Source organism: Pangasianodon hypophthalmus, chromosome 24 (genome assembly GCF_027358585.1).
Source record: "Pangasianodon hypophthalmus isolate fPanHyp1 chromosome 24, fPanHyp1.pri, whole genome shotgun sequence".
Classification (NCBI taxonomy): domain Eukaryota; kingdom Metazoa; phylum Chordata; class Actinopteri; order Siluriformes; family Pangasiidae; genus Pangasianodon; species Pangasianodon hypophthalmus.
In genome coordinates, this window is record NC_069733.1 from 12,537,100 (window position 1) to 12,551,707 (window position 14,608).

Sequence of the window (14,608 nt, forward strand, 5' to 3'; positions counted from 1 at the left end):
GGTGATGATGTATTCCAACGTTATCTTCCTGGATCAGCACAGCTCCTGGACCAAGAGCACTAGTAGCATCTAGCTCCAAATTAAAAGGTTTTTGAAAAGTCAGAAAGTGCAAGGGGAGGAGTGTTACAAAGCAAAGCGTTGACACTATCAAATGCACGTTGACAAAACAAAATACACAAACGGGCTTAGTAGGGATGTATGGGGAACCATAAACGCAGAAAACTTTTTACAAAAACTGCGGTATTAATCTGACGTACCAAGGACTTGTTGTAACTCACACCTAGTAGAAGGGATTGGAAATTTTAGCATGCTGTAGCATTACAATTTCCCTTCACTGGAACTAAGGGGGCTGAACCTATTCCAGCATGACAATGCCCCTGTGCACACCTTTGGGATGGATTGGAATGCCGAATGTGCGCCAGGTCCTTCTAAAATCTAGTGGAAAGCCTTCCCAAAAGAGTGGAGGTTATTATAACAGTAAAGGGGGACTAAATATGGAAAGGGATGTTCAAAAAGCACAGATGGGTCTGATGGTCAAGTGTACACAAACTTTTGGCCATATTTTGTACCAAGATAGATTGTAGCTTTTACACACTTATACTTTGCTAAATTCAAGTTCAAGGAAACCTTTCTCAACCTCATAACACTGTGCACAAAAAGTCTATGTGACTGGGCAAGTCCACAGAAAAAACACATCATCCATGTAAGCAGCCAAGACTATGCTTCTCAAGTGTCAAAAAAAAGTAGATGGGGCATTCCTCAAGCCACAAGGCATTACTGTTTCTTGCAGGTAGCTGTCAGGTGAGACAAAAGCTAAAATTTCAGAAACATGAAATTGCCTTTAATAAGTTTATTTCATTATGTGGTTGCTAGATATCTAATTATTTGGTTCATATAGGTTTTTCTTGTGCATCTAGATTTTGGTACCTTCTTCCTTGCCCTATCATTTTTAACCCTCTGTCCACCTTGATTTTTTTTTTTTTTAACAATTTGACCCTGTGTTTATTTCAAGCAACAAGGCTATTTGTTTATGGATACAAGTAGGTTTCTTATTGTCCTCTTTGTAGAGAGAGAGAGGGAGAGATGTTTTTATTACCATGTTAAAATCATGGTTAATTTTCTTAAGGGCTGTGTCAATGCTGTCAGAAAATGGGATGAGGCATATCTTCATGACAGTTTGAACAAACCTTTGGAGATTATAAACACTATGACTCATTCAACAATTAACTGTGATGGTACTAAATACCACTGGAGTCTGGTTAGCTAACCAATCTAGATTTCATTAATTGTTTACCATGTAAGAATTTCTGAGTGAAGAATGCGTTTAATCCACTTCTACTGCTGTACCCATTAATGTTTAAGTATCCTAGCCCACTGAATACTAATTCCTGTCTCTTGCTTCATTGCTTATAGCATTTTAAAACTACCATGGAAGATCTAAGCCCTGACTATTTCCAACAGCTGGGGAAACAGAGAAAGATCATTCATTCTGCTCAAATTTAAGGTGATTACATGGCTGTTACTTGGAACCAGGATGAGCTGATGCTTGGTGTCATTCTGAGATACTCTGGAGACTGAAACCTTGTGCTCCTCAGATGTGGGAATACCCACCAGTTCTGTTATCATCATGGAGTCAGTGTGTCCCAGACATGCTGTGTTGGTGGATTAGTTTTGCAGTATGGTCTATTCGCATATACATAGCAAATCTGAGGCAGAAGTTCTTTGACATCAGAATGGCTTTCATGTTGGAAAAGTAAGAAGTGATGTATTCACTTCATGTTGTAACCATGTTGGATCTTGTGAAAATGTCTTGGTAATGAGAAAGTACATACTCATACTACATAATTATGTAACAGACATTCTCGTCCTGAGGCGAGAGAGAGAGTATCACACCGAACACTACTCAACAGACACATTATCAATTATAAAATTCATGCACCAGCACTTGCTCATAGGAATACTGTAGAGTCGACAAGGCTAATGGGAAGAGTTGCTAAAGAATGAAAGGGACTTCCCTGGTTTCATTTCATCACAGTGCCTAGAGGAAGCTGAAAACTTTTACACCACCCACAAGAGAAAAAGCCCTTAATCATCTCAGAAAAAACATGGAATAAACTAAAAACTTTCATTTCCCAGTTCCATGTAAATCACTTAAATAAAAATAGGTTAAAAAATGGAACTAGCACTGACTAACACACCAGTCAGTTAACTGAATCCTCCCAACCCCCCCGCCCTGATTTTCTCCCCAATTTGTTCAGTCAGCCCTCCTCTATCATATGATAGCTACAAACCAGGGAGGGTGAAGGCTAACACTTGCTTCCTCCAAGACATACGCCAACTGCATTTTCTTGAACTGATGCTCCTGCTGCTTCAGCAGACAGTGTAACACACAGGGAGGAAAACATTATCTACCCTCTTCCACATACATGAGCTCACACTGTTCTGTTGTGCTACTTGGGAGATCTTGATTGAATAATTGAATAATGAAGCTCATGAAGTTTTTCATGTTATGTTATTTTTTCACTTCATGTCACTTCCAGATTTAGACTTTAGGTTTCCAGATTTAATCTTTTTTTTCTAAGTGTGTAGGGTTCACATAGCCATTAACGGTTCCCTTAGAGGGAGAAAACAAAGACCCTTTTAATGTAATTGATAGAACTATTTCCTTAGAATGCACCAAGATCAGCTTGAGTGGAACCTTAAAAAACTCCGGAAGGCTCCTTACCTTTGAGAAATCTATGAACAACCCTACCATGATGGGTTTTGCTTTTGCAAAAAGTTCCAAGTAGAACACCTTTATGAAGAGTTTAATCCCCACCAAATCACTATAAAAAACTCTTCTTGCGCTTTTTTCTTCCACAAATTTATTTCTATTTTTTCTTATTTTATGAGTTCTTCTGCACTCCACTAGTCTCTAACTGATTGCATCTAATCATTCTCTGCTGTTTATTTTAAAGGATTTTCTTCTCATGCTGATGCAGCTCACGTTCTTTGACTTCTCCTGATTTACTTCTTATGCTAATGCAGCTCGTGTTCCTTGACGACCATCTCGACCTCTCTCCTCTGCTGCTCACACCATGTAAGGATTAAAGAGCAATTAAGAGCCACTCTGTGAGTTATAGATTAGGAGGAAAGGAAGTCAATGGGGTGCTGACCTACCTCTGCAGTGTTGGGCAGGAGCAGCAGGCTGAGATCTGATCTACAAAAGAGCCATGATTTCTAGGATTAGATAGTGACTGGTACCTGGTAGAAACTGGGAATTCGCCTGGGGGCTAAATTTATGCTGACATACAGTATGTCTTCAGAGAGAATTGTACTCAGGGTCTTGGAATCCACTGACGGAGTCCAGCACAGTTTTGTGATTTTCCTGGTCATAGACTGCTGATACCATCCACTATTTAATTACCAAGTTCAATAAGTGTGGTAGAGCAGGGAAATCAGAAAAAAATCTGCTAGACCTTGGCTCTCCAGAACCCCTGCCTTAGATAATTAAAAACTGAGTCTGTGAATGTTCCAAATGTAACACTTATAATTATTTATACCACAGCACTGTTGTATTCTTGGTGTAGTATATCAACACTAACATTAACATTTATGGCATTTGGCAGATGATCCCCAAGACTCTAAATTCAATAGTTTCATACAAACAATTTCCTAACTATTCAGATGTATGAAAAGTTATCAGAGTTACGGTTTGGTTTATGGACAAGCTTTGCATCTATACGTTATGACATAATTTGTATTCAGTTTAACAAAATGCTGCCACATCATTCTCATTCATCTGAATTTGTACCAGTTTCTCAAGAGATCAGGTTCCTTTAACGGCTTATCAGTGGTGTTCATTTTGCCTTTTCTGAAGGGTATTGATGATAGACATTCTGATATTGATGATATAATAAGATGAATTCAAAGGAGATGGAAAATGAGAAGGCAGTTTTGAAGAGGCAGATGGCATATCTGATCACACATGGCTCTTGCATCTTGCTTCAAACCAAGCCCTGCGTGTTAGACGTAATATCACTGATATTTTGTATTTAGCAAATTCTTTTTGTGAGCAGCCATAAAAAGGTAGACATCTAGGTGTTTTGAATGGAATTTTGCTCCTGGAAAAATCTTCTTTGCTGAACACATACAGCCAGCAGACATTTGTGCTTACTTATATTACTCATAGTGCAGGTGCAGTGTTGACCAGTGTTGATCAACGCCACACGCTCACGATTCAATTGACCTCCATCAGGAATCATTTTGCACACAGCTACTGCAAACTCACTCATCGATATTAAGCTCAGCAGTGAAGGAAAGTGCATCGTCAGCAACAAATAAATAACATCCAGTAAGCTCTGGGGTGTCAGACGAGGACACTGCGCTTTAGCCGAGCTCTGTTTCCACATAAATGCAGATGCTGACACTTGTCATGCCATGATGTATACCAATAAACTGTTAATAGGAGTAATGAACAAAATTGATGCTCACTGCACAACAGGACATATCGTTATTAAGATATTATTCCATCCTTCCTATTGGGATTGTCCATAAACCATCCATCACATCTCTGTAGGGGTCAGACATGCTCTCGCACTTTTGGAAAGAGTTATTGCTTATGCATAGCTGTGGAAGGGAAAATAAATCACACTATAATAACTACAATCTAATGTTGTGCTTTTCAGTGTGCTGTGGTTTTGGGTTACAATTTAAAATAAAGTAAATAAAATAAAATGCTCTTAAAATAACAGTAAACATCACTACAGCTATAACTAATTACTCATGTAGGTAAACTACATTGCTTTTATTTAGACCTATTAGGACCTATTATCTCTTATAGCCTTCAATAGATTATTGACACAATTAAATTATTTCCCAGATATCTGCCTAAAAATAGTCGACCCAGAAATTTTTGTAGCATTATTGTATTAAAAATATTACATTTTTTTCAACAGTGAACCCCTGATTATGTAGATTGGTGTTTAGGTAAATTTTGTTATCACAGTCATAGTGCTTTCTTAGCACTTCTGTTTAAAAAAAAAACAAAAAACCTGAACTATGAGCTCATTGTGTGAGCTAAAAAAAAAGCTCCACAACTTTGGAGCAATTATGTCAAAGATTACAGGATGACATGAAAACCTACTTAGACATGAAAACCTACTTAGTACCTGGAAACCTACTAAGTTGTGTACTATACCTTTAGCTATAAAATCTGCATGCTAAGCTGGCTATCTAATTAACAATCTTTTGTAACTGCTTTATCCTGGTCAAGATCAAGGTGGATCTGAAGCTTGAATAGGGATGATGATTATGTTATCTGTTGACAGTATTAGCTATTGTTTATTAAATGAGATATTATTAACTGAGATATTAAAGTAAATCAAGGCTCACTTGCTGAAATCCCACTCGTATTGACTTATGTTACAAATTCGTGCTGGTTTACTAGCAGTTAGACTGCATGTTATTTGGAAGAACAAACTGCATATTCATATTCACTTTTAAAGACAGTAAAGAGGTAGAGATGTTTAGGCCTTTTTTTGTTGTTGTTGTTGTTCCTTTTACAAATTGAACAATTTATTATTTTTCATTGTACATGGATTATATTAATGGTTTAAAATGACACTCTCACCATACTTAGACATACACTATATGGCCAAAAGTATGTGGACACCTGACCATCACGCCCATATGCGGTTCTTCCCCAAACTGTTGCCACAAAGCTGGAAGCACACAGTTGTATAGAATGTCTCTATATACTGCAGCAGAACAATTTACCTTCACTGGAACTAAGAGGCCCAAACCTGTTCCGGCATGACAATGCCCCTGTGCACAAAGCGAGCTCCATGAAGACATGGTGTGTCAAGGTTGTAGTGGAAGAACTCGAGTGTCCTGCACAGACCCCTGGCTTCAACCCCACTGAACACCTTTGGGATGAACTGGAACACCAACTGCACCCCAGACCTCCCCGCCTCGACATCAATGCCTGATATCACTAACGCTCTTGTGACTGAATGAACACAAATCCCCACAGCCACACTCCAAAATCTAGTGGAAAGCCTTCCCAGAAGAGTGGAGCTTATTATAACAGAAAAGGGGGAATAAATCTGGAATGGGATTTTCAGCAAGCACATATGAATGTGATTGGTCAGGTGTCCACAAACTTTTGGCCATATAGTGTAGTATCAATGTCATAAGAGTATACACTCACACCCTTTCTCACAACACCACAGACCACTAAAGACTTTCCATAAACCCTTTCTCATTATCTTGTCACACAACCTGCTTCATTTTTACTATATTGTAAAGACCCCACTTGCTGAACAACCTGGTGAATTTATTTCCTGAAATTCACTGGTTTTATAGATGATTAGAAATCACAGTGGTCACAAACCACGAAGTGAAATCTCTGCTGCGTGTTAATGCAGTAAAGTGTCAGCATGCTTCCAGCCTGAGAAATTCAGTCTAGATTGTGAAAACAGTCTGCTTTAAGATGTCATGATGATGAGGGCAAAAAACAATTTACGAAATAGCACTGAGTACAATTATGCACCACCATCTATATTATCTTACAGTTTAGAAGTAGGTCTACTGATCTAGGACCAGTTATCTTACGAACTGTGTGATTATATGAAGAATGAAGAAACTGAAAGACACCTGGGTCTAATTCATCACTGTGAAGAGTAAATTTAAAGACTGTAAATATATTTTGACAATAAAAGTTATTGTCTGTGTAGCTGCACTGTCCACTGTAAAGTCCAAACTGTTTGGCCATCAGAACAACTTCAATACATCTTGACAAAGTTTCTATGAGTCTCTGGAACTGTACTAAACAATGAATACTGTTCTTCCAAAAGATACCCCTTTAGTTGGTGTTTTGATGAATGATGATGGTGATTGAAGAGTGCTGTCTAACATGTCCGTCCAAAATCTCCAGTAGGTGTGCTCAGGTTGAGATCTAGTGACTGTGAAGCCCGTAGCATATGATTTATATCATATTCATCCGCATCAAACCACTCAGTGAGCCCTGTGGATGGAGGCGGAGTCATCCTGGAAGAGACCACTCCCATCAGGGTAGAAATGTTTTATTGTAGGGTAAAGGTGATCAGTTAGAAGAACTCTGTACTGATTGCAGAGATTCTTCCCTCTAAGCAAAATAAATCCCCTATAACAACAGACCCAGCAGGTTTACTTTAATTTAATCCATCTATATGCAAATAAACTAAAAACCTCTAAATTGATTAACTTGCCTTGTTTTTCTGTGGGTTCAGCGCGCCCTCTAGTGGCTACTGAAAACAATGACAAGTGTCGCGGGACGATATACCGTCTGCGCATGCTCAGTCCTCACACAGCCTGCACATGCTGCTTCTTTCTCCTTTTTTATAATCTTCTATCATACTGTCGAAATAAATAGTATGCAAAAATAGTATCTATATGAGTCTGTGGTGGCGCACTACACATACTATTTAGTACGCTATTATTCGACTTGGACATATTCAGAGAATTTCTCATTCCAAGTTCCCAAAATAATTCCGTATCAAGCATTTCTGCAAATGTACTTTGCTACTTTTTTTTTTTTTTTTTTTTTTTTAGCTTTAATAGTTGATCATTTAAAAAGATGTTATTTGTGTTGACCTCAGCGGTCAGGGGGCGTGGGACTTAACCACGCCCATGCCTACACCACTGACATATAAACAGCTCAAACAACTCCAGTGTAACACAGTGACTCTGGCATTTGTTGCAGAAATGTGTATTTATCAAAATATTGAACTTGTCGTGTCCAGGAACGTCTTAAATCTCTAAAAATACTGGATAATTTACACTCTTCCGGGAGAGTCAGGCGGCTTAGCAGGAGTGGTCACGTGCAATAACATTGCGTCATTTCCGCTAGCCTGAGATTTATTTTTTTTTTGTTATTATTACTATTCCCTAAACTTTAACTCCCGTTCTATTAAATCCTATTAACTGAATATACAGATTGTTAAGTCTGCATCACACACCAATAACAAACCAAAGTAAACTTAGAAGTCTTTTCGAGACGCAGGTGTCTGTGTCACTGCGCATGCGCAGTCCGGGCTGAAGCGTCGTCGTTGTTTGCAAACAAACCGCAAACTGCATGGATGTGTGAGACGCAGCTGCTGTGATGGCAGAAAACAACGACAGCGAAATCATCGAGCATCATGACGACGAAGAGATGGAGAAAATGAACAGGCGGAGAAATGATTCGCAGTCGTTCATGGAGAGCGTCACAGCTTCAGAGAGGGATGGATACAGCAGCACACAGTCCTCACACCGCCTGCTGGCTTACAGTGATGCTCTCATCTCCATCATCGCCACTGTCATGGTACAACAGCTCACACAGCTGCTTATGAAGAACAGTTGCACTTTATGTTTTTGGAGCAGCTTACTAAGTTGTCCATGAATTTCTGTCTTTGCAGATATTACCTGTTGCCCATATAAAATTTCAAGACAGTGAGGTAAGATGTGTTAGACATCATTCATCATTCATTCATTCATTCATCCATCCATCCATCCATCCATCTTCAGTAACCGCCTTATCCTGGTCAGGGTTATGGTGGATCCAGAGTCTATCCTGGGAACACTGGGTGCAAAGCAGAAGAATTCACTCCTGAAGTGATGCGAGTCCATCTCATGGCACCCTGCACACACTCACACACACACACACCTAGGGGCAATTTAGAGTAAACTGTTCTAGTGAGAAACTGGATCATTCCTTTTATTGGATCAAGAATAGTCCAGTTCAGTATAATGATATAACTGGAGAGAAGTGCAAGTGCTCCTGTGTATACATGGAGAAAGGTGCCTGAAGCAGGACTCCTGCTATAGTCAGTTTTGCTCATATTTCCTGGGATGTACTGATCTGATAATACTGTAGATGCTGGTCTGAAACTCTGGTTTTGTATTGGACCAGATTGGATCCATTTTCATACTGCATTTGGTAAACAGAGTTCAGTTTAATGCAGCACCTTGAAGAAGCTTAAGATTTTTGATGGGCACAACACTGATCTTGCACATAAACCAGGGACACGACTTGTCTTATACCAAGGCGCTATCACACCGCTGAGGTTTCGCATAATTTGCCAACAAATCTCTGCAGAGAGACGGCTCAGTCACTGTGATGATGCCAGTATTGGGATGATACTCAAAGCTCATATATCAGTACTGATATCAGATTAAAGAATTTGTGCATCCCTACTCATTATGCATAATGATATAATGTTTGGATTTGCACTATCAGGTTACAGCATTATTGTTTTTGTGGTTTATTGTATTCCCATCTCCATCTTTTTTTTTTTGACAAAGACCTATGACTTGCACTTGATTTATTGACATACAGTATTTTCTGTTGTGAATGTGTGCGTTGATAACTGACATGACTTGCAGCAACAAAAGGTTGCACAGCATCAGCTCTGTTCCTAAAAGTATATAAATATCAAGTATTGGTCGATACCCAGATCTATATCAGTATTGTATTGAAAATGGAAAAAGTGGGATTGGTATACTAATATTACTAATATCACTAAATAAAAAGTGTGGAATGAATTAAACTTGTCATCTGTTTTAGATTGTTAGATCTAGCACATGATTCTGCACACTCCTGGGGCCTCACTTAGCAACGTTTTTTTCTTTTTTTCCTTTTTTTTTTATCTTAAAAGCTTCTAAATGCTTTATGTGAAATTTAGAATGAAACTATGCAGAATAAAATTGGGATTAATCAAATGTTCATAGGAAGGTCAGACACAAAAGTGTAAGTAATGAATCATAAATACAACACATCAAATACTTTATAAATACCTACTGTGTGTGCATACAGCATTTATTATGAACACATCGCATCAAAGTGTATATTGTGTCTCCAGACTTTTGACTTTAACATCGAAGACATGCGAAAGTGAGACCCACTCAACCCCATGCTAATAAAATATTACTGTTACACACAGGAACTGACGGAAAGCATTCAGTCGCTCCTCACCACTAAGATTGCCGTGTACCTGATGACATTTCTGATAGTAACAGTTGCTTGGGCAGCACATATAAGGTGAGAAAAGAGAAAATATACATAGCTACTGCATTACAGTCTACATTTGGCCTTCCAGGAAACTAGGTTGGGTTATTTTATATCTTACAGCTTTGAATCTTCGTTCTTTCATTTCCTCAATTTGTCTGGTTTCAGACTGTTTCAGGTCATCGAACGCATCGATGACACACTTGCACTTCTTAATTTGGTGAGTTCCTCTGTACATAGTAACAAAATGTCAAGCATGTTGCAATTTCTCAGTTTTTGACAGACCTTTTACCTCCAACAAACATTTTCCTCTTTTGTTACTATTTCAGGCTTGTATGATGCTGATCACTTTTCTGCCATACACAGTGAGTAATACTTTAGAGAAAACAGATCCTGACATTTTAAAATACTGTAATACCTCACAGTATGATATTCTTTTCAATATAAAGTCACATACAGCATCTCTTTTTCATACACATTTTTTTAAGAGGAATTCTGATATTCTTACAAAGGATATGGTGTGATTGATAGGATTGTGTTGTTTATTTCCTGTAGTTTTCTCTGATGGCAACTTTCCCGAACAACACGCTTGGCATTCTGCTTTTTTGTGCCTGCGTCATTGTAATCGGTCTTGTTCAGGTATGGAATTGCAGTGTATATCAGTAATAAGTATAATAAATCTGAATAAGTACACAGTGTTTCTTAAACAGAAGTTTTAATGCTGTGCGCTGGTTAAACAATTCTTTGCTAAAATTTCATCCACAGGCAGTTATTGTGTTGTATGGGTTCAGCCGTCCTTTTCTCCTAAACGAGCACATCCAGATGTCGGAAAATCAGGCCTATTACAGACGCCATATTCTTGAAGTTATAATGAGAGTGCCTATAATGTGTTTCTTCGCTGGCATCTTTGCATTCATCTATTTTAAACTGGTTAGTAATATTTGTGTACTACATATTAAGAGGAGCTTTAAACTCACTGTGAATGAATTCATGTCTTACAGGTCTGATAACTAAAAACTCCTTTCTTACAAAAAGCTAAACAACTATAAGATGTAGAATGTTGTAGTTGTTTTGAAGACGTAATAGATCTAAAAACAACTGTAATGTAACTGAAATTTGAACCTAGTTCCATAATTCTGCTTCTTGTTTTCCAGTCGTATGTCCTTCTGGCCCTTGTCATATTCATTCCCTATATATCTCAGGCTATGAAATGGATTTGGACTAAAGCCATTGGTAGTAAGTACCATACAGAACCACAGCTGCTTCCATACACAGCGAACTCTAAGAGTTAGGTGTAAAAGTTTTAAATTAAGTGGAAATAATTTGTCTATGTTTAACTAATTGTAGGCTTTGGTCTATTTCCTCAGCTCGGGTGGAGGAGACTCCAGACTCCATGCTTTTTTATACGTACCACCCCAGTGAACCACTGAGCAAGGAGCGAGTAGAGGCTTTCAGTGATGGTGTTTATGCCATTGTAGCCACTCTTCTCATCTTAGATATATGGTCTGTATCTATATTAATTATGTTTACCAATATACAACTGATATACCCCACTTTATTAGGAACACCTGTATACCTGCTCATTCATGCGATTATCTGATCAGCCAATCATGTGGCAGCAGTGCAATGCATAAAATCATGCAGATACAAGTCAAGAGCTTCAGGTAATATTCACATCAAGCATCAGACTGGGGAAAAATGTGATCTCAGTGGTATGGTTGTTGGTGCCAGGTGGGCTGGTTTGTTTGTTTCAGGAACTGCTGATCTCCTGGGATTTTCACACACAGCTGTCTGTAGAGTTTACAGAGAATGGTGGAGGGGAAGAAAAAAAAAAAAAAAAACAGCTAAATGTGCAGGTGTACAGGTGTTCCTAATAAAGTGGGCAGTGAGTGTTTATTGTGATGCTGATAATAGATCTTTTAAAATAATGTGCCTTTTAGTAATAAACATATGTAAATGTAAAAACATTATTAAATGTTCTAACTATTAATAATTAAAATGGTAATTATTAGTGCTAAATACTTGGAGAAAAGCATAGCTAAGGTATAATTTACTACTGTTGGAGCATATAGCTATGTCCTTGACCTAAGTTTAACTGCATATTTAATGAGCAGTTGCTAATAAATGTCCACTCATGCTGCCTTTAGTGAGGACAACGTGCCGGACCCATCTGTTGTGAAGAAGCAGTATGACGGCAGTCTTATCGCTGCTCTCCACGAGTATGGTCCTGAGTACCTGGCCTACTTCGGCTCCTTCGCCACAGTGGGCCTACTGTGGTTTGTGCACCATTCACTCTTCCTGCATGTCACTCGTGCAACACGTTTAATGGGTCTCTTCAACACTTTCTCCCTAGCTTTCATAGGTGGCCTGCCACTAGCCTACCAGCTAACACATGAATTTCCTCGCGGCTCTCGAAACGAGCTTGAGGCCATCCAGATCAGCTGTGTCATCATTTTCTTCGCCGGCCTCTTTCAGCTGGCCATGTGGGTTACGGCGCTTTTCACAGAGCGCGAGACACTCCACCCATACGTGCGTCATGGAGGCCGAGAGCACGCTTTCATGCTTGCTAAGCTCTTGCTCTACCCCTGTGTGGCGCTTGGGACCTTTTTCTCTACATGTATCCTCAGCCGCTTTAGCTCACCCATCTTCCACCTGATGCAGATCGCAGTTCCGTTTGCATTCCTGCTGCTGAGGCTGATGGTGCAAGTGGCGCTGGCCGTGCTGAGGTGGCTGTTTTGTCCAAAGACACCTAATGGAAGAAGCGCATTGGTGGAAGAGGAGGATGCTCGCGTGCCTTTTACAGACATTGTCACCTAGCAAGACGGGGATTAACCCATGGTAAAAATCCAGCAAGGTCTACGGGGCCGTTTTCACAAAGGATTCCTCTAGAAACTCTTGCAATCTGATGTGTAATTGCTTGCTGCAAAGTACGTTTGGAGGAATTTAGACAACATTAACCTGCCACTCTGCCACTACTAAGTACATTCTTAACTACACAACATCGGCTAGCAGTCAGTAAATAGTAATGTGATTTGTGGGCTTTAAACTTTCAATCATTTTATAATTTTAAAAGAACCTAGAGGAAATAGGCTAAATTTAATTCTAAGAATGAATGTCACTGCTAAATCCGTCCTAGATTTAATGCTATAACTTTTTTATATTGATGAGATCTGAGGTCTAGGATCTTTGTGTTAAACTCAAGCTTATATCTTGTAAGTACTTCAGGCAAACTTAAAATACAAATTAAATATAATGTCTAAAATAACAAATTGACTCCTGCATAACTGTATGATGAAAGTTGTTTCATTAAAAAAAAAAATCAGCATTCATTTAGAATCTCTCTAAAGTAGAACAGAATTTGGTTTGGGGAAAGTAACCACAGACCACAAGCTCAGGACCAAGTGGTTATACAAGACACCAACCTTGTATAACTGGAATGATGGCACAGATATGGTGCACCTGTGGTTGCCAGAACCCAGCCAGTTTTATAGCCATTTCAACTAGATCTCAGCCCCCTGACCCCCCACACAGATGATATCATGTACCAGTTGATTTCCTTATAAAACTGCATGACAGTGTAGCCCTACCTAAGAAAACGAATGGTGGTGACACCAAATATTAATTTGATTTCAATGTTTCATGCTATTTATAGTCACAAATTTGATCTATAGATGCTTTATTAATTTATTTTGAAAGTATCTTTACATATTTTGTGTTCATGTGTGCAGACTGTACTGTACTGTAATACTTGAATGATGACATGAAGACTACAGAAATTGAAGCTGGACTGGAGGAAGCTAGCTTTTGCTGTAATGACAAATGTCAATTTTAAAATGAATCCATTCGTGTGTGAGTATTTTAAAGTCTGTCGCAAGAGAAAGTCGTCGAGCTATTGTTCTATTATTTCTCATGGTCTGAATGGTCTCTTATTGATGGATACAACTGCTTTATTTTTAATTTGTTGGAATTGTAATGTCTGTTGATAAATTTTAATGTTTTTCACACAGATATCAGAGGGATGCAAACATTTGCACTCAGTTGTGTTGTCTGCAAACATTTGTGTTGTTTAATCCACACTGTTGTATAATGAAATAAGTATAATTAATGAAAAACTCTTTAGTAAAACTCATCAAACATCCTATTACTTGTAAGAATTCATATTCATAGTTACACACATTTGATGTGCAGAAGGTCATGCAGAATGGTATTAATTTGTTTATCTTGTGGAGATACCAGAGACAAAAGCAGTTTACTGTGTTGCCATTTTTTAACTCCACCTGAGAACATGCTTTGGCAACATATAGTTATTCTGGTTATCTTGCTTAGGGTGAAATAATAAAGTTGACTGCATCAGTCCAGGTAACACAACTCTTCTCCCATCCTGAGGACTGAAATTATAACCACGAAGCATTTCAGACATACAGTACCTTGGGAAAACATTTAAACCCCCTGAGCCAGTGTCTTTCCTGGAAACCTGTATTCTGAAACACAACACTTTGCTAAAATACACAGATATTTTAAAGTAAATGTACTGCTTGTATTCAAATCCCCAGCAGGTTTTTAGATTACAAAAAAAAAAAAAAAAAGGACAAAATAGGATAT

At 38.6% G+C, this 14,608-nt stretch overlaps 1 protein-coding gene across 1 annotated transcript; it reads left to right on the forward strand.

Annotated features, from left to right (window-relative positions):
* The first annotated feature begins 7,725 nt into the window (after positions 1 to 7,725).
* Positions 7,726 to 14,145, forward strand: tmem175 (transmembrane protein 175). Its single transcript, XM_026931299.3, has 10 exons — positions 7,726 to 8,323; positions 8,418 to 8,456; positions 9,942 to 10,039; positions 10,175 to 10,226; positions 10,336 to 10,371; positions 10,562 to 10,645; positions 10,772 to 10,936; positions 11,161 to 11,242; positions 11,374 to 11,509; positions 12,154 to 14,145. The coding sequence occupies exons 1-10, from the start codon at positions 8,123 to 8,125 to the stop codon at positions 12,821 to 12,823; spliced, it is 1,563 nt and encodes a 520-aa protein (XP_026787100.2). The 5' UTR covers positions 7,726 to 8,122; the 3' UTR covers positions 12,824 to 14,145.
* The last annotated feature ends 463 nt before the right edge of the window (positions 14,146 to 14,608 follow it).